The 21,925-nt window shown below is 35.5% G+C and overlaps 1 protein-coding gene across 1 annotated transcript in view; it reads right to left on the bottom strand.

Annotated features, from left to right (window-relative positions):
- Positions 1-21,925, bottom strand: part of NPR3 (natriuretic peptide receptor 3) — a 72,935-nt gene that overhangs the window by 36,275 nt on the left and 14,735 nt on the right. The window contains exons 3-4 of the mRNA XM_044681487.1: positions 15,056-15,222; positions 7,129-7,228 (exon numbers count right to left, since the gene is read on the bottom strand). Of these exons, the coding sequence (XP_044537422.1) occupies positions 7,129-7,228; positions 15,056-15,222 (267 nt within the window). The remainder of the gene's footprint in view (positions 1-7,128; positions 7,229-15,055; positions 15,223-21,925) is intronic.

Genomic DNA, 21,925 nt, shown 5'->3' with positions numbered 1-21,925 from the left:
GAAGGAAGGAAGGAAGGAAGGAAGGAAGGAAGGAAGGAAGGAAGGAAGGAAGGAAGGAAGGAAGGAAGGAAGGAAGGAAGGAAAAACTTAGCTAGGTCAGTCAGGCTGGAAGACAAAGCCTTGTTATATTACATTAAAGACTTTTTTCTAAGCTAACTTCAGACAATAATTAGAATTTTCAGTGAGTTAAAATGCCACTTAACTTGATAATTATTCAGTCAAACATTTCTCCATCTTAGACATATGGACTTTTAAAGTCAGAAAGGACCTTAAAGATCATATAGTCTAAGTATGTCATTTGTTAAGGATCATCTAGTTCAAATATTTCATTTTACAAATGAAGAACCTAAAGTTTAAGAATTTAAGGGACATGATAGGTGGTAGAACTGGTTAGTAGCATTGTCAGGACTAGGGTCAGTGCCATGAGATTCCTAGTCTGGAGTTCTTATATCCTATGTCCAAAAGGATTTCAGAGTGCTTTTCAAACAGCTTACCAAATCCATATTGAGCAAAGAATAGAAAATCTACTGTGATTCCATGATTAGGGAGAGCTTCTGGTGAGAAACATCCTAAACTTGAGTGGATCTGCTCTTTCTCTATGAGGGACAGTCTCAGAAAACTGCCTACAATGCTAAGAAATTAACTTGCTCAGTCCCCCATCCCCAGGATATGTCAAAGGCCAGGCTTGTTTAGTCATTTCAGTTGTATCTGACTCTCTGTGACCTCATTTGGGGTTTTCTTGGCAAAAATACTAAATGGTTTGTCATTTCTTCTTCCAGCTCATTTTACACATGAAGAAGCTGAAGTCTTAAGTGAAGGGTTAAGTGATTTGCCCATGGCAACACAGCTAGAAAGTGCCTGAGGCCAGATTTGAATTCAGGAAGATGAGTCTTCCTGGCTCCAGGTGTCTCTCTCTGTCTCTGTCTCTGTCTCTGTCTCTCTTTGTCTCTCTCTTTTTCTCTCTCATTTAAACTTTGTTTAAAAGTTTAAAAAAACAACCACCTGTAATTTGGAATTATGCTCAAAGGAGCATAAAACTAATGCATACCCTTTGATCCAGTAATACCACTAAGTCAGTAAACCAAAGAGATAAAAAAATGGAAAAGAAGTTACTTGTAAAAATATTTATAGCTGTTCTATTTGTGGTGGCAAAGAACTGGAAACTAAAGGAAGTTCCATCAGTTGGGGAATGGCTGAACAAATTGTGGTATATGATGGTGATGGAATACTATTGTGCTGTAAGGAATGATGAACAGGATGATTTCAGAAAGAGCTGGGAAGATATACATGAACTGATGCAGAGAGAAATAAGCAGGACCAGGAAAACATTGTATACAGTTAACAGCAATATTGTAGAATGATCAAATGTGAGGGACTACTCTCAGCAACACAATGATCCAAGACATTCTGAGGGACTTATGAAAAGGATAAACTCCAGAAGAAGAACCATTGGAGTCAAAATGCAAATGAAAGCATATGATTTTACACTTGGTTATTTGGGTATATGTTTGTGGTTTTGGTTTTATAAGATTATTCACTTACAAAAATGAGCAATATGGAAATATGTTCTGCATGCTATGACATGTATAACCCAGACTGAATTGCTTGCCAGCTCTAGGATGAGGGAGAGAATGAGGGAGGGAGATAATTTGGATTATATAACTTCAGAAAACTTATGAGGGAATTTGTTATTACATGTAATTGGTAAAAAATGAAATAAAAATTAAAAAACTGCCTGTGACATCCCAATAGTATTCTATAGTTGTTTATACAACCAATGGGTCAAGTAAACCTTTCAGAAAGACAACCTTCAGAAAGGCATGTGTGTACAGTTTGATTGTTATGGTACTAAGGAAATAAGTTAATTTAAGTAAAATTTTCATTTTTATTATATTTGCTCATCCCACCCATGAGCAATTAATATTTTCCCAAATGTTTTAGATCTGACTTTATTTGTATAAATCTCTATCAGATTGCTTACTATCTTAGGGAGGTGGGGAGGGCAGGGAGTGAGAGAAAGTCAGAATTTGGAACTTGAAACTTTTAAAAAATGAATCTTAAAAAGGTTTTATATAATTGAGGAAAAATAAAATATTACTTAAAAAGAAAGGTATGTATGTTTGACATGACTTGCTCTTAGAATTAGCTAATTATAGTGACTTTTAATGATCACTGCTTTCTTTTCAAAGGTATCACAAGCCATCTATTTACTAATCCACTCTATATTTTTTCCAGAACTAGATAAACAAATTATTTGTGTATGGCTTCTATGATTTTTTTGTCATTTTTCAAAAATTGGAGCATTATTTCTGTGTCTCCAGTGTTGTAACATCTTTTCTGCTATTCTCATTTTCTCAAAAGTTTATAGTCATGTTTCAATAACATCCAAAAATGTTGTCAAGAATCTAGGATTTAACTTATCTGGGCCTAAGTATCTGTACTCGTTTTAGTATTCTCTTACTATCTCTTCAACTATTTGAATATTCAATTATACATTAATCAAGCTTGTTCTACTCTTTCCAGTTTGAAAATCCTCTTTGATAGAGCAGATTGAACAAAATTAAAGTTGTGTTTTGTTTTTTCCTTATTATTTACAAAAATGTCATCTTTGCTTAATTAAACCTGTTTATATTCAGGGGGCTTTTGGATCATTTTCAATTTTATTGGTCTGTTTTGTTTTTACATTATATATTTTAACAGATTGCTCCTACTTCATGAGAGGCTTCATAACAAAGTAAAATAGGCAAATAAAATTAATAACACAGTGACCTCATATAAAAGTACATGTAATAATTAAGGTCAATAGTACCTTCTCTGCCTCTCTATTTTTAAAAATTCACAGAAATCTTTTTTCTTTCCCTCCCCATTATCCTGTTGAAGAAAAGAAAAAAGAATTTCTTGTAACAAATATAATATGAGGCAAAACAAATTTCATGATGTGAATGCATACATATGTATGTGTGTACACACATGTCAATGTATATGTCTTATTGGGCACTTTAAACCTATCCTCTCTCTGCCATGTATAGCATGTTTTATCACTGCTACTCAGTAACCATGAGTGATTATTAAATTTCTCATAGTTCCAATAGTTTTTAAAACTTTATGTTTCTAGTGTTGTCATTGTTTAAATTGTATTCCTGGTTCTGCTCACATCATTGTTCCTATGAATATGGCTCTGTAGTTTATGTTATGCCTGCCATCACCATTTCACTAGTGGTTTTTTTCAGCCATATTAAAAACAACCCCTGGTCATTCTGGATTCACAATTTTTTTTGAGATGAAAGAGGCCTAAGGAATCAACTAACTGATCTTTGATCTGAGATATGATAGCCTCTGACACCTATGTATCTTGTCTTCAACTATAATCTCCTAAAATCCTTAGAAATAAGCACATAAACCACTCAATATGCTCATCCTACTTCTTCCACTCTCCCCTCTAGCAATGAAAGACTCCTCTACTTCTTTCTCAATTTATATTTTCTATTCTACTACCTCTAAGTTAGGTATCCATCCATCCAACAGTTCCCCTCTTCCAAAAACCTTTCCCATACCTCTCAGAAAGCATAACTGAAATCCCACATCCTTGAAGATTTTCAAGAAAAAGAAGGAAAAAAAAAGGAATCAACTCTTGTCTAAATTCAACCCTAACCTTAACACTCTCCCATGATGACACATAGTATGTCAGTCTTTCTGTAGCTATCACCTATACTTTAGTGTACACCTGAGAATTTATGTCCCCTGGCTATCACAAGGAATATCCTGCTGATTTTTCTTAAATGGTAAACTCTTTGAGGATAGGAATAGTGTTCATATTGTATAAATCCACATAATATCCATCAAGTATAATACACAAAGTAGGCAATCAATATTTACTTATTTATTCATTGATGATGAGAATGTACTAAATAATCAAGCTTTATAGAGGAATCAATAAACTAAAACAAATCAGAAGGAACCATAAATTTCACTAGGAATTAGTTAGGACTAATGAACTATATGAAACTACAGCACTCAACTACATTGAAAAAAAAACTTGTGAGAGAGAACACAAAGAGAAATGATGATAACGGTTTGAAAGATATAGATAGATGAAAGGAGTTAAAATAATTTTTTTTCTCAGAGGCAGGCAACACAAAAATGATTGCCTTCATTCTTTTCCCCTTTCCAATTCATCCTATAATCCATAATACTATTAACCTCCTCTTAAAATGACTTTCATAATGTCATCCCAACAACAGCAACCCAGAATCATCTACTATTATTATCGGACAGTGGGAAAAAGTCAGGATTTGTCTGTCAGAAACACTGGGTTCAAATGTTGGTTCTGACTTTTACTAGCCATGTAATTATGGGAAAGTCAGAGGCTTGTTCTATATAATAGAGATAATAATGTTTGCTTTGCTTTCCTCACAGACTTGTGAGGAAGGTGTCTGTAAAACATAAATGTAAACTATTTTTAGAACAATTAATATTTACTTAACCACCATTTTCAAGCCATATCTATACACATTTTGGATTTTTCAATACTCATCTCACACACCAGATTTTGTAGGAGGCATTTCCCATCCCCAGACATTTGTTTATCATCTTACTGTCTGGACCAATCTTTCTCAGTCTCCTTTGCTTGTTCATCATCGATATCTCACTCACACACGTGCACACACACACACACACACGAGTGCACATGTGCATGCCTATGAATGCCTGTGTGTGTATCATAACATTATGAAATGTTCTACAACACTAATAGTGAATCAGACATTCTAAATAGATGTAGCCTTAGGGATATCTTAAGATATCTGCAAATATCTTAAATCTCAAAATGTCCAAAACAAAAGCCATTATCTTTTCCCCTGAATCCTCTCCTCTTCCAAACTTCCTTATTTTGTTAAAGGTATCACTGTCTTTCCAGCCTCATAGGGTCATAATCTCAATATTATCCTCAATTCCTTGCTCTCCCCTCACCCCACATATCCAACCAGTTCCCAAGTCTTGGTGTTTATACTTGCATTTTCCACATTTGATCTGTCCTCTTAACTCACATGGCTGCCATCTTAAATTAGGACCTCATCACTCCTTAAATAGATTATTGAGATAATCTTTTACCACTCCAGTGTTTCCTATACAATACTGTCAAAGTAGTTTCCCTTATGAACATATCTATATCACAGTCCTACTCAATAAACTCAAATGGCTCCCTATTGCCTCTAGGATCTGATACCAATTCTTTTTTTTTTTTTTTAGCTTTTAAATCCTTGCATAATATGACCTAATCATATCTTTTTTATTCCCCATCTCATTTCCCCATGCCTTTGCAATGAACATACTATCCTATGTACCTAGAATGTACTTGCTTCCTATTTCTATCTCACAGTTACTCTCTTCCTTAGGGAGACAGCTCAAGTACCATTTTCTGCAAGAAGTCTCTCCTGATCTCCCACCTCCATCTAAAGCTGATGGTTTCCCTCCATACTCCCTGGAATTTAACCACTTTGTATATACTCATATTTATTTACTTCTTATTTGCAAAATGAAAGTGAAAATCCCATTGTTTTGAGTATTAAGAATTTTGCAAAACAATAAGAAGGGCCTTTTACTCCATGAAACCACCAGGAAAAAAGAAAGTAACCACCTTAGTCTTTCCATGGTAAAAAAATATTTTTTCATATTGGATTACTGTTTATTTCTGTGAAGAGCAAATTAAAATTTTGCTATCATTATCTCTAAATTCTTCTCATAGTTGAAATTACTTTACAACACAGAATGAAAGAACATATAAAACAATGTATAAAACATATAAAAACAACATTAAACAGACTGCAGATGTTTTAGACTTTGTAAGAAGTGTGTTAGTTGTGAAAGGCTACAAAACACAGATCTTCTCTGCCACAGACATGGAATTCTTGGAAACATTTTCAGAGAATCTATTAGTGTTTGCAAATAATCTATCATGCCTGTGCATGATAACATGATAGCATATCGACTGGAGTTTGGACAAATAATATGTTCATCCTTGCCAATACATAAATACCCAAATGTGCAAATAAGAAGGAAAAGAGCCTTTAATTAATACATACTGAATGTTTCCTGATCAAATTAGAAATATTTTTTTTAAAAAATTGGCTTTATTATTGTGTTTGAATCTAATTAGAAGAATAAACTGAAGCTAATGGGATTAACAGAATAAAAATTTTTTCACATTTCCTCTATTTTACAAGTATCAATATAACGTATTTCTGTATGTCTTAAATTTTTAGAAAAGCTGTTTTTTCTTTAGCCTGAGAAAAATGTTTTTAAAAAGTCATTCCTCTTTTAGACTGTAGTACCTTTATTCTTTCTAATTACTTTTCAATAATAGAATAAATCTTATGAATATGTTGGCATGTGAAATTTTTTTTCTTCTTGTGGAATGCCAATTTGTGGTTTACTTTTATTCTTTCAAATGCAATTAGCAAAGCGATCTAGTCCCTGAATGAGCCTTTTCATTTGGACAAATTACTCCCTGGCCAACAGTAAAGAGAAAGGGACTGGGGGGTGGGGAAGGAAGCTCTCCAGCCTGTTCTTATTCTGATGGGCCTGGAAAGCCACAAAAGCAGGCTAGTCACCAGTCAGTGACCCTGCCTGCCTGATGTGGGGTAAACACTGCTCTGCATATGTCGCTTTGGGGTAGTTATTGCTATTTTCTTTCATTAGCTTTGATGAATAGCTAACCTTCAAAATTTAATTCTGAGGGGGCTGTCCCCATTCAATTGGATGATGTAAGACAACCGTGGGGGAGAAGGACCTAGCCATGGCTGGAAGGATGATCTGATCTGACCAATTTCAAGACTGATGTCATCTCTCATGCTGTTTTTTCTCGAAGATTGTTGTTAAAGTACAGAACTTTTAGCTTCAACTTCTTTCTTGCTGTTCCTTCTCCTGACTTAAGGAACTTAATGTGTTATTTGAAAACATTTCAGTTCCCAAAAGGTAATGTCTGACCTAACTAAACTATTATTTACTAAACCTTGCCTCTGCTCACATTCTTTGGCTAGAAAATCGCTCAGGCACCTCATTCTTCCATCTCTATATTTGGATGCATCGGAGGATGGAGAAGAGAGAATTTTCACACACATCCTTACTCACCAACAATGCTGCTGTGGATCAGGCACTGTTGGAATATTTGTTTAATTAGTAAAATTTTCAGCTTTTCAATAAGAAGAAAAAACAAGTTATGGGTGGCCAGCTAACCTCAAAAGAGCAAATATCCAAGGTTATAAAATCATCCCTGCTCAGAATACTTGGTTAGAAATAAAAACAGCATTTACCAAATTCTCTCCTAAGTCAGGAACAGAGGTAGCATTAAGAAGGATGAAACTAAGTCTAAAGTCAAAATCAAAATACTAAGGGTGTAGCATTATATAACAACAACAAAGGACTTTCCATGTACTTTATGACCAAGACATTATTTCTAAACTTGAAAAAAAAATACCTGAGACACATGGTTGAGATTACACATGGAAATATTTGAAAATTTTAGGTCAACTTTTCAATACCGGATTTTACAAATCCAAATTGTCAGCAATTAGCTAATAACTTGTGCACACAAAGTGTGTTCTGCATTTACCAACAGTTGAAGGCTACACATCAGAGTCCAATTCAAAGCTAAGGAAAGCTGTTTTGTTCTTTTAAAGCATGACCAGTAAACATTTCTAAAGATGTTTTCTGATGTGATATTTTAGATAGGAGCATTAAGCATCTCCTCAAGCTCCAGGTTCATCCCTTTAAATAATATTTTCTATTCTTGCATTTGTTTTTGTTTCGACTTTTCATTTTATGCCTTTTGTTTAGACTACATTGTGGCTTTTCAATAGAGGACTTCAAGGATACTACAAACATCTGTAGGAAGATTAGAATTTACATGACCAGCAGATTAAAGCTTCAGATAAGTAAAAGCAATTCTAAATTTACTTCCTGTAAGAATTGAGTTACCTCAGCAGAAATGTTCTGTTCAGAGTTTACTGAGAGCCCTTAGTGGTTAGATACTAACTCTATATAGTACCTTGCCCCAGGAGACTAAATTCTAAAGAAGCTAAGATTTCCCATCTTGAGTACTTGCTCTAACAAATGTATTTCTCCCCTTCTGCCCTCACAATGGGCCTCTGCTACCTTTTAAGAGAATATTAAAAAATCAAGTGCTTCCTTTAGTAGTAGTTGCATGTGGGGGAGGGAAAGGCAGTAAGCAGGGGAGAGCATAAACATATACAACATGTAATACATTAGCCAGAGATTATTTTAAATGATCTGTCAAATAACTCCCTTTTATTATTATCCTGTTCTCATCTTCTTATCTAATCTTTCGAACCTGACTCACAGCTTGTTTAAAACCTTGGCACGCTTTCTGTTTCATTAAACCTGCTCAAATCACTTTCCATAGTAGAACATAAGATGCTCCTTGCACTGGCAGTAGATTTCTAAAATAAACAAGAGAATTTTTTTTCTAAGTGAAGTTCTTGTAAAAGCTATTTGAGGAAGCGCTTTTAGACATGTAGCTGGAGACTAGAATCTCTTCCACATACAAAGATGATAAATCTACCAGTTAGGGCAAGTATGGTTTTTCTAGTTAAGTCAATGCAAGACTTGCATTAATCTGTAAGTGCTCTCCTAGATTCCCTTGTTTTATGGCAGGCTAGTTAGTGGAAGATTGAACAGCATCAAATTCAAGTCTTTGGCCTCATCACCACACTTTAACCACAAATTGATATTCATATTTGGGTACGAAATAATAGCTAAATGAAAGATGGTTGCACAGAGAAGGATGACCAATTACTGTATCTCCAATAAGAAGAAAATAAGAAAAAAGTGGTGTAATTCTTCAGCTGGTGAGATTGGGACTAGAATAAAATAAGGAATTTTATGGTTTGGTCATTAAAATACTGGACAAGGTTACCAAAGTAGGTTACAGAATTTGTTTCCCTGGATATATTTAATTAAAGCATCTAACTAAAAATAGAATGGATATCCATCCAACTGAAATGATATCAGTACATTAACCAGATTAGAAGCAGTAGGATGAACTAGAAAAACTTAAAGGCATCCTGTCCTGAGACACTATACAAACTGCTAAATCTTTGGCACTATCAACCTGTTTTAATTGGAGCAACTTTTATTATAATTCTCTATCTTCCTCCTACCACCATTCATTCATTTTTTTTGGTAAGATTTAAGAGCCTTGACTTGATATTTACAGTTTCCAGGATTCTTCCTTCTCATTTTTTTTACCTCCACTCCGTTTTTAAAAACATAAGAAAAATATTTTTAAATGGGCAACATTTTAAATAGTGTGAGATAAGAAGACACCCCTATTGCATTTCAATCATTTTTCACTTTCTTTAAGGAGACCGAGTTGTCTATACAATGCTTTCCGTTGTTCTCTATCTCTAATTGTTCTTATGCCATATATGTATTTACTTATACATACATATATGTATAGGACAACTATTCTCTAGGATTCCTTAAAAAAAAAGATAAGGACAAACCATCTGTGTGGACACACTAACTGACCATGTCATGTTAAAGGAACAAAGAGCTATTACCTCACAGATGCATGTGAAAGAGACCCTCCTGCTAAAGGATAAGCAACCGAGTCAACAAGATTCTATCCCTTTTGTCTACATGACTTGGATATTTTTACAAATGCCCTGGAGTTATTCTGCTACAGCATAAATTGGCTTGGATTCTGCTGGCAAATTTCCTATGTCGGAGAATTTAGCACACAGCTGTATGCTGTTTCACTAAGGAGGTTCAGAAATACAGCTGTTTGGTGCTTTCCCATTCTGGTATCATAGACATTTATAAACCCATTTGCATATTTTCAAGGAATGCTGAGAAACTATCTGGTTGATCCTATTAACCTTGCCAGGTCACTATTGTCAAAGGACCTTAATTTCCATGTGACAGCTCTGATTATCAAATCACAGGCAGCTGATGTATTTTCAATAAGAGCTGTCATAGGAAGACAATAATTCCTTTATTCCTATTAATGGATCCCAAGTAAGAGAGAATTGGGGCTGGGGAAAGGTAAAGGGAAAGAGACTATAATGTCCAAAACTTTAGAATAGTTTTCTCTTTGGGCAGGAAACTCTTTGGTTAGTGACACCCTCATTTGTCAGGCTGTGTCCACAGTTAATCTTTTAGCTCTGCCAAGCAGGCTGTTCTCCACAATATGCTAAGCAGCAACAATAGTGCATGCCCAGTTCTATCAACCTCGGCCAGAATAAATAAACTTTCTGATAAAATTCAGGCTTTCTAAAGAAAGCTATGTGTAACATATTACTGGAATGATCTCACTGCCAGAGGCCTCATACAGCACGTGTAGACGTTACATATAGCTTGTCCTGGCCGTGGCTAGGCAGAACATGGGGGCATTTGTGGGGCACAATGGATAGAGCACTGGGCTTGGAGTGAGGAAGACACATCTTCTTGAGATCAAATCTAGCCTCAGGCACTTAAAATCACTGTGACTCTGGGCCAGTCACTTAACCTTGATGGCCTCAGTTTCCTCATCTGTAAAATGATCTGGAGAAGTAAATAGTAAACTACTCCAGTATATACTCTGCCAAGAAAACCCCAAAGAGATTTGTGAAGTCATATACAACAGAAATAACTGAACAACAAGTTATAATATATTTTCAAGAAAGCACTAACCAAAATACAAGAATATGGCTCATTTTTCACAGCAAAGGGGAAAATATGTCCTAACCTATCTAAAAGACATCACCCTTACTGCTTTTCTCCTTTCAATAGTCTTTGCCACAATCTTCTCCTACATCCTATTGTTAAATTTCATCCTTACTTCCTTTCAATTCCAGATTTTTAAATTTTTAAAAATTCTAGCCTTTAAAGGTAGTTTCTTATTTTCCAACTTGTCATTTCCCCTCAATATAAAGACTGCTTACTTACAAGACAAGGACTACAGGTTAGAGACCCTCAATCTCTAATGTGTATTGAAGACAAGGAGTATAATTAGAAGCTATGACAATCAGAGACTAATTTTTTTAAACCCCTTAGTCTTAGAACTGATACTAAGCATTAGTTCCAAGGAAGAAGAGTGGTAATTGGGGATTAGTGATTCTCCCACGGTCACTCAGCTAGGAAGTATCTGAGACTAGATTTGAAGCCAGGATCTCCCATCTCTAGGCTTGGCTCTCTATCCACTGAGCCATCTCGCCATCCCAGAGATTTTTTTTTTAAAGGAAGACCTTGCTTGCTGTGGTTCTGTAGCAGATTCCATTGCTCCTGGAATCATAATAGTACATAGCATCTAGCTCAGTCATGCTTACTTAGGTAGAGAATAAATATTATTTGATTATGTAGCAGAAAAGTATGGATCATTTAATATGCCTTGCCTACTCTATTTCACATGCAACAGGGAAAGCAGATTCCAGGAGAATCAGGAAACAGAATTACCCTTCCTACTGCTTTAAGTGTGTAAGCACGGGGTGTAGAGGTAGTATAGTACTATGTCAAAACTGTGTATTCATGAGTGTGTGTAGGTCAAGGAAAAACACTTCAGCTTCTATTTTTCCAGGTGAGCTCAGGTATAAGAGCAGGGACTAGTATTAGAGACAGCATGAGGCAGTAGAAGAGATGGAATTCTGGTCACAATTTTCTCAGAAACAATGTGACCTTACATGCTAAGAATCACTAAATTTCTCAGGGCCTCAGTTTCCTCACCTGTAAAATTGAGGGTCAAATGAAATGTCTTTCTAGCTTTGTGATTCTATGTTAAAATTTAATCCTTGGCAGAACTGTGAAGAAGAGTTTTAAATTCGGGGTGGCATCAAGCATGATTATAGGAAATCACATTATAAATTTTCTCTAAAGATCATTACTGAGGGGGGAAAACCCTAATTTTAAAACAAATTTTTTAAAGAATAAATAATTCATAGGAATAGTAGAAAGGCTATCATCTTTAAATGAGAGAAAAAACCTAGTACTAAATGTCTGCTGGATAGGCTAGGTAACACATCTTTCTTTATTTTCTGTTTATTATTTACTCGTAGAGTCACCCTTCAATTATCCCACCAATGGAGAGAAGTAAGAGTATAGCTTATCCAAAATAGCAAATAGTTATTTATATTTGACTTGGGAAAATAAATCCATTATAAAAAGTCATAATGCATTCCAAACCAGATTTTACATATGCTATTATTAAAATTAGATGACATTCCCTGAACATAAGCCAATGGATAGCTGAGGGGACAATGGCCCAAAAGTCTCTTGGGTAAGATAAGAAGCAAGACTTTGGTCAATGTTTACCTCTAAGACATTGGACCACACAGAGATAACCGAGAGAAGACTTTATATTGCTTTCTAAGCAACATTTTAGAGACAGTAGATGAGAGGATATTTGGCAAAATGATCAAATGAGATAATGTATGTATAATGTTTTTTTTTTAACTCTTACCTTCTGTCTTAGAATCAATACTATGTATTGATTCTACAGCAGAAGGGCGGTAAAGGCAAGGCAAGGGGGGGTTAAGTGACTTGCCCAGGGGCACATAGCTAGGAAGTATCTGAGGTCAGATTTGAACCCAGGACCTCCTGTCTCTAAGCCTGGCTCTCAATCCACTGAGCTACCCAGCTACCCTTATGTAAAATGTTTTGAAAATCTTAAAACTCTTTACAAATATCAGCTATTATAATACTTCAGTACTGTTTGCTTTTCTTAAAGCTATCATGGGGGATATCTAGTCAACAAATTGAAATCATGTAATAGCAGAATCCCAAGTATTGAAATTTTTCTCACTTTAACGACCCTTAGAATTGTTAGTGGTCAACGGAAACTAGGGGGTTATCAATCTTCTTGTTGTTACTGTTGCTCATATCTCTTGGCTTTTAGCATTCCCTATTCAATATGAAAAGAAATAGGCCCTAGGGCTAATTATGTATACAGAGATAAAAATAAGGTAAAATAGATTAATTTTTAATAAATGACTTCTTTGGTACATAACATTTTTAGTATCATAAAATTGTTCTCTTGGCAACTACAAATATTTTCCCTAACACTACTACTTTTAGAATGGCTGAATGTGATTACAGAGTTGATTATTAAATGTTCTTTGTTTTCTCTAACAAGTAACTTCTATCCATTGGGTACATACAGACCCTAGATCCCTGACAAATCAAATACTCAAGCTTAATTTACTGGGTCTCTTTTACCCTTTTTAGACTACTAGAACAGAGAAATTTGGGGAATAACAAACATAAAATAATTGATTATTTGTCCCATGTTGCATAAATCTACTTGCTTAGAGCAGCTAGGTGGCTCAGTGAACAGAGAGCCAGCTTAGAGATGTGGGATCCTGGGTTCAGATCTGATCTCAGATATTTCCTAATTGTGTGACCCTGGGCAAGTCACTTAGCCCCAATTGTCTAGCGTTGACCTCTCCTCTGCCTTGCAACCAATACTTGGTATCGATTATAAGACAGAAAGTAAGGGTTATTTTTTTTTAAATCTACTTGCTTTGTCATACAGATTATTACAAAGTAATTGCCTCTGGTGTTGTTATAGTAGGTATTATTACTCAACATATAGATTTTATATTTTGCATTTATAATTTTGTACATAAAGAGTAATAGACAGCAATTTTTTAGAACTATGATTTCATTGGTGTCATGAATTTCTTTTGAAAAAAAAAACAAATTCCTCTGCCAATAAATATCAATAGTTGTTAACTTAAATTATTAAGAGAGCAATCAACAAAAACTTAGCAAGTACTTCTTATATATGCCTGGCACTATACTGTGTTAGAAATCGTCTATATAATACTTTGCAATTTGCAAAGCACTTTCCTCATCAAGAACTCTATGAGATAGGTAGTGCAAGTATTATTACCATCCTTATTTTATAGATAAGGAAACTGAGACCCAAACATTGCAGAACTAATTAGTGGCAGAGCCAGCATTTGAACACAGTTATATTACAATATTGAATCAAAGTAACCGTGAGGTTAACCTGGATTATAATTATCCCTAGCCCTGGCTTAATAGGTGATACTAGCCTATGAGAAAGGTTGTGTCTCTCCCAGTTTCTGAAACTGGCCTCTAAAGTGATCTTTGAAACCAGCTTTCTGGATCAAAACTATGTGAGCATTAGCAGCTCTATAGACTTTAGCTTGATTGTTCATAAAGCCTTATTATTCTTTCATTAAGTTGTGAAAAAGGCTTTTCAGATGAGATCAAAAGTTCTATCTTAGCCAAGTTGCTTGAAGTAGCAGCAAAATATAGATTAGAAATATCTTAATGACAATGGAAGTAGATAAAATTGAATAAAAGGAGTCAAAGTTCATCTTGTGCTATATATGTTGGTTGAACTTTTCAGCTTAAGTAGAAACTTCTTGAGGACAACACTTTTGGTGAAATATATTAATTTGTCTAGTCCAGTTTTGGAAAATTTATCAGAAACTCCTTGGAGCCTGGTAAAATTTAGGGACATTGTCTTTCTAGTTCTGGGGTCTAGCACGTGTGTGACTCACAATATTTAGATAATTAATAAATGCCAGTCCTCAGGAAAAAATACTTTATAGCAAAAGTAGGACCATAAAAAAATGGGCAAGAGAGGAGCTGGCAAGCAGCAAAGTTGAGGGGGAAAATGTGCCAAAAGAAAGAAAATTTTAAAACCATAAATATCTCTGGCTACTAAGATTTGGAAAATGAGGCATGGCAGGAGTGTGGAATTCCCTCTTCCATCTTTTCCTCTTATGTACTCCCCAATGAATAGATACATGAGAATGTCCAAAGAACTCTGCTCTCTGCATGATCAAAAGCATACACAAGTAAAAACAATTTTCTTTTCTGTAGCAGTTGGGAAAGTGTGAGTGAAGGGTGGGAGGACAAGGGGAGAGAAGGAAAGTTGACCAGCAAAAAGTACACAGATGCTAATAGTGGATTTCAGACCTTAACCTAGGAAGTCTTAAATGGCTTAGAATAGGAGACTCTGTCACCTTTGATTTAATTAGACTACTGTTTTCAGAATGGTAAGGGTCTAGGCTCATAATCAAGTACTTACGTAATCCTCTTCATTGAGTCCCTGTTTCTCAACAGAACTTTTTACCTCCATGGAAAACTTCTCAAACTCAGGTTTCACTGTCCTCAGTAGAGTAACTGTTTGGAGGGATGAGTACGCTTGCTTAGCTTCAAGGTCGTGTTTGTCTCCTCGCTTCCACGAGCCATCTCCTACAGGAGAAATAAAAATATTTACAATTCCAAGCTAGTCACCATAAAGGAACCATTTTCCTTTTAGACTGCTCTGAGGCGCTACATTCTGCTTTCTTTCTGTGGTAGCTAAGTTAAGAGGCATTGTCACAGTTTTGCAATTAGTTATAATGCATCACGTCAAGATCATTACATGTCAGAAGGCCCTTGGACCAAAAAAAAAAAAAAAAACAAAACCAGATTTGAAATGGGAAGAGAAAAAAAGAATTGTTGATGCATTTACTTTATAATAACCATGTAAAGACAATCTCCACCCATCAGAATTTCAAAACTAAAATACTTCTGCCTCCTTCTTAAATAGAAGTCACTTGGAATCAACTAGAAATTTGAAGAAAGTATTCCTATATAGTAAATTATTAAATTATCATATATTATGTAATTGTATCTTAGAAGTTACTCTATTGCAAATATATATAAGAACAAAGATTTATTTCCTCTCTTTCTCTACCATATTGAAAATGTCTATAACTTAGTAGATAAATATTTGTTTTCTGAGGCTTCCATTAATTAAGGAACTTTAGTTTTCTGATGTATAAAAATGATGATAATAGCAATTATATTACCTTTCCTAACAGACTTTTAATGAAGTTTTAGTGAAATAATGTATGCAAACCATTATATAAATGTCAGTAATGTTTAAGTGATTTGTAAGATTTGAACCTAGGTTTTTCTTCAGCATTCTATTTACACTATCTCTTTAAAATTTTAATGTCTATATTACATATAATATAATGTATATCACATATATACATATGTAACAATGAATATTACACAGTGGAAGCTACCAAGAATATTAAATTAATGAGCATCCTGAATCTCTCCAGTTATATAGAGCTTACATATTACAAAAATGACTTTTAGAATTGTTATAATCATATTATAACAATTTTCAATGGGGCAAATAGGAGGCATAATATATAGTGTGTCAGGCCTGGAGTAAGAAAGACTCATCTTCTTACGTTCAAATCTGGCCTCAGACATTTATTAACTATGTGGCCCTGAGAAAGTCACAACCCCAATTTCCTCAGTTTCCTCGTGTATAAAATGAGCTAGAGAAAGAAATGAAAACCCACCCCATGATTGTAAGAAAACCCCAAATGGGGCCATGAAGAGTCAAGCATGACTGAAAAATGACTGAACCTCAACAACGACAATGACTTTCAGCACAACATTTATATGTTTACTGTTAATGTTAACATTTCTATGTTTGCTGTTAACAACATTTTCATGTTTACTGTTATCTCAACTGCTGATTGGTCAAAGTGAACTGAATATCTAAAAACTTAAGCTTTTAAAATTATCCTTTTATTCTGAGAGATCAAGAAGCCTTGAGATCCAACAGACAAATGTTAACTTGTAGCTATTGACAGAAAGCAATTATTTCCATGACATCATGTTATTTCTTACATCCCTGGAAGCAAAGCCAATAGGTTTAGATGACTGGAAACTAGCATATAAGTGACATCATGGTGTTGGGTAATCATTTAACTTTAGGTCCTTATAATCTGGGCAGATATGGAAGGAGGAGGATAACTGATGTGAACTCTGCCAGAAAGCCAAGCATCCATCCATCATGCTCTTTTTTCCCCACTGTACTCTTCAATACTTTAAATATCTGTATCCACATGCTAACTCCCTTCACCAGTGCAAGTTGCAGCCCCTCTAACTTTAGTCAATGACATTCACAGGATGCTGTAAGCAAAAACAAATCATCACTTAGGTGAGTCTCTCAAAATAGAGTTAGGCTAGGCATTATTCTGCTTACATTCATTGCTAAGTTTATACTGTAAGCCTTTCCATTCTGGTATGACCTTCCTGAACTTGTATTCTGCTAGTATAGCTTTAAAAAACTCCCAGAGTCAGGTCTGTACTAGGTGAGAGGTCACAATGGGACTTTTAACTATATTTAAAATTAAACCCCAAAATATTCTGGAAGATTTACCTTAGAAGATTGTCCTTAGCTTCTCCTCCCCCTTACATTGTGCACTAGAAATGGGCATGGGATTTGAAGGCAAGGGACCTAGGTTCAAATTTTATCTCATCTCTGAATTTTACTTTTTCATGTATTAAATAAGGAGATTAGACTCATTATTTAAGGTATCTTCCAGCTCTAAATCTATTACCTTAAAACACTTTTCTGGACAAAAAGATTCACACTGCGTAGGAGAGTCACTGATGTGTATGAATATCAGTGTCTATACCAATTCACTGTCTTAGAAGAGCCAAAAATTTTGAGGAAGTCTGAAATGGCTTCGTTTATGTATGAAGCTTATTCTTAGTTGGGGCACAACCTATATTTATTGATATGATTTGGTTTGGTTTCAGGTATATTCATATATACTCACTGTATACTCACTGTTTCACAGACGGCAGACTTATTACTTAATTGTTGGTATGGATGACTGACAACAAGGCTATCTCTCTTAAGTGCAAGATCCTAAGAATGGCACTTTCTTATTCCTCATCCCCCTTGGATCTTCTGCAACATTTGTCATTCTTGACAAATTGCCCCATTCTTCTCAATAATCTCTCCTTGTTTTTCCTTATGTAATACTGCCTACACTTAGTTCTCCCTGAATGTCAACTCATTTCATCTCAGTCTCTTTTTCCTGATTTACCTTATTCTTCCTGACTTCTAGGTACAGCATCCCCCAAGATCATCTTGATCCCACTTCTTCTCACTGGATGCTATCTACCTTAGTAATTGCTTCAATTATCACCCATTATGCAAATGGATTCTCCAATGCCTTCCTAGATTTCTAGCCCCATTTTCAGCTGCTGATATCTACAATTCAATGTACCCTTAATATCTCAAGTGCAACATGTCTAAAATTCAACTTATTGTCTTCCCTAAAACTGCCTCTCCTCCTAATGCCCCCATTCCTTTTTAGACTGTCCCTCCACCAATCTATCTGAATTTATTTCATGTTAACTTTTCTCAACATACTTTATATTACAACTACACTTTCTTCCTATCCTTCCTCTCTGCCTCCAATTCAATATATCATTTCCTGTCTCTCTGCCTTTGCATAGTACCTGTTCCCCGTTCCTTTAATGTACTTCTTCTTTATTGCTATGTCTAATTATCTTAGGTTTTCCTTCAAGATTCAGCTCATATACTACCTCCCATGAGAAGCCAGGCCCCAACCAGTGACCTTTAGATCTCCCTCCAAAAAGTTCTTTATATTGACTTATTGACTTATGGTTATTTAATATTGTATTGATATACAAGTTTTACCCAAATACCCTAGCAACCCCAGCTGGTTCAAAGAATTTAAGTTCCTTGAAGAAGGGATAGGTTTTGCTTTTTTCTTTTGGTATCCCCTGTGCCTAGCACAGTACATTGTACATAGTAAGTACTTAATAAATATTTGTCAACAGAGCAGCTCGTGACTCGGTGGGTAAAAAGCCAGGCCTAGAGATGGGAGGTCCCTAGGTTCAAATTGGGCCTCAGATACTTCCTAGCTCTGTGACTCTGGACAAGTCACTTAATCCTAATTGGCTAGCCCTTACCCTTCTTCTACCTTGAAACAATACTTAGTATTGGTTCTAAAACAGAAGGTAAGGGCTTCAAAAAATAAATAAGTAAATATCAGTCAAATTTAATTAAATCCTTTACCCCTGTATCCAATTAATTGGCAAAACTCATTAATTCTACTTCCATATTTCTCATCCATCTCTTTACACTGACCCTACCTAATTTCAGATCCTCATTATATTTCACCTTGACTATTGTAATGACCTTCTTAATGAATTTACCTGATTTCAATATCTTCCCTTTTCTTATTTATCCTCCACACAGCTATCTAATAATACATAGTTCTGACCATGTCAACTAATGAAAAACTTTCTGTGGCTCAATGATAAAACACAAACTCCTTGGCCTGGTAGTTCAGGCCTACACTCTTGGTATCTTTTTAGCCTTTTTTAACCTGACTCTTCTTTACACACTCTTTGTCGCAGTCATATTCCCTAGCCTTGTCCTGCAGTCTCCCTGTCTTCACATAGTAATGTAGGCTCTTCCCTATACATAGAATGAATTCCCGCCAAATCTCCACCTGTTGAACCTTTTCTCTTCTGTCAAAACTGAACAGTGAGTAAGCTGTATAAGGTCCAGCCTAATTACATTTTGAGCTATTTGATTTTCATCTGGTTCCCCCCTCCCCCAGGTAACTGCGCTCTTCCTCTTGTTTAATATGACTTTATCTACTTCCCACCGTCCTCTGCCCTGATTGAATTTTACCCTGAATTGAGCTTGTATTTGTACACACATTATTCCTCCACAGTAATTAAACTGTTAATTTTTTGAGGGAAAAATGCTTCATTTTCATCCTTATTTCCCAGTCCTTGGCACATTGCCTTGAATATAGTACTAGCCATTTAGTGTTGTTTTTTTTTTTAATCAAATTGAGTCGGTGTGGTGGGGGATACTTTCCTTTACAATCAAATCAAGTTCTATATCTGGAAGCCCTCAAAGTCCATGAAATTTTCATAGACTCAAAACAATGATGTCAACTAATTTATTATTTCAAGGTGCTAACAGAATTGTCTTATTGAGAAAATACAGAGCAAAATCACTGGTGAAATTGACTCATCTCAGTACCCTTAAGTGTTGAGCTGATGTGTGAAATCAATGAATCCACAGTGATGAGAACTTGAAAATGTGCTGCTTCTTTAAAAACTGATTTAAGTTTTTAAAAATGTTTTTATTTTCTCATTTTTAAAAAAAACTTTTTTAACAAGTTTAAAAAAAACTTAAAGACAAGTTTAAAAAAAACAAAAATGTTTTTATTTTCTTGTTGTCATATCTTTTTAGCCAATTTATTTTTTGTATTTATTGATTGTTTGGGACAAAGGTAAGATCACCTGGGTTGGAGAATTACAACTACCTCAAAGAAATAAGAAAAAAAAGCTTTGTATTTGGATAGTGGAAAGACATTGTGCCCCTGAGCACTTTCTCTAGTATTGAGTATATCTTCTACTTACTGAGACATTAGACAAGGAGAAGATATATTTACTCCTTGTTTTTGCAGCCACTTAGAAACTCCTTCACTGCTGCCATAACTGAGCATCTTTTCACTCCATCTACTTATAGAAACCAGTCTAGATCCTTACTGCTCTAGTTCATTCTCTACTCAGCTAGCAAATTAATCTTTTAAGGTGCAAATCTAACTATATCACTATCCTATTCAATTAAATGCAGTGACTCCATATGACTTCTAGGATCAAATATAAAACTGTTTGGTGTCCATGGTCTTTCATAACCTGGTCCCTTCCTCCCTTTCTGATCTTCTTATATCTTATTTTTCAATCCAGTGACACTGGCGTCCTTGCTGTTCCTCCCACAAGATACTCTATCTTGGACTCCAGGCACTTTGACTGGCTTTCTCCTTGTGCCTAGAATTCTCTCTCAACTCATCTCCACATCCTTGCTTCCTTCAAGTCCTAGACAAGATTTCATCTTAAGAAGCTTTTGCCAATACCACTTAATGTCAGGGCCTTCCCTCAATTGATTGGCTCCAATTTATATTGTATATATCTTGTTTGTACTGTTATTTTTTTTTACATGTCATCTCCCCCATTAAACTGTGAGCTCCTTGAAAGCAGAGACTACATTGCCTTTCTTTGCATTCCCAGTACTTAACACCATGACTCACCCATGGTAGGCATTTAACGCTTGATGACTGACTGAGATATTCTTTCTTTCCTTCATTTCCATGGCACTGTTCTTTCTTGGTTCTTCCACTTATCTGACCACTTCGAAGTATTGATTCTTCTCCCTCTCCACAAAGTATAGATATCTTCAAGACTCTCTCTTGGGTCTTCTTTACTTCTTACTACATCCCCTCTTGATTGTTTCAACAACTCCCATCAGCTTATTTTTATTTTCTTTATACAGATCTTTATTTTCAGATTATTCTCTCTATTGCCTACTGAACATTTCCAAGTGATTGTCTTTTCAGTATCTCAAACTCACCTTATCTAAATGGAATTCATTCTCTTTCCTCTTAACCCCACCCTTCTCCAAATTTCCCTATTTCCATTGAAAGTACTACCCCTACTGATATCATCATTAACTGCTGAACAGATGCCACCAAAGGGAAAGTAACCCTAAGAACCCCAGAAATAGCCTCATTATCCTCACTCCAGACTACCAACTTGGCCCTTGAGGTCATTATGAAGGGGAGAAAATGTTATGAATAAGGGATACAACACTAACATAGCCACAACCAAATGCCACCACCCCCTGGTGGGGGCTGCAGCGACCCAGGAAAGTGATGATGGCCACAGGTGCATTTGGGGGGCAGTAAATAACTGTAAGGGGGTGGTGATAGTATGTGACAGGGGGCGCTAAGTAATATTTTTTCTGTAAAGGGGGCAGTAGAACAAAAAAGTTTGGGAACCACTGGTCTAAGAGCTTTTAGAATAACAATGTTCCTTCTCCCTCTAGGGTACCAGTTCTGTTCCTATTCTAGTTCCCACAACTCTCACAGGGGCGGACAGCAAAGAAGATTCAACTGGAAAGCTACTTCTAAAGTTGCTCTTGTCCCAATGTCTTCTGCAGTCAGAGCAACTGATGGCCAATATTACAAAGTTCCTACCACTAAATTGTCTGGCATTGTCAAATAGGTCGTTGTCATGAACAGATGTAGTTTTATCATTG

Source organism: Gracilinanus agilis, chromosome 1 (genome assembly GCF_016433145.1).
Source record: "Gracilinanus agilis isolate LMUSP501 chromosome 1, AgileGrace, whole genome shotgun sequence".
NCBI lineage: Eukaryota > Metazoa > Chordata > Mammalia > Didelphimorphia > Didelphidae > Gracilinanus > Gracilinanus agilis.
This window is presented reverse-complemented; position numbering and strand designations above follow the sequence as displayed.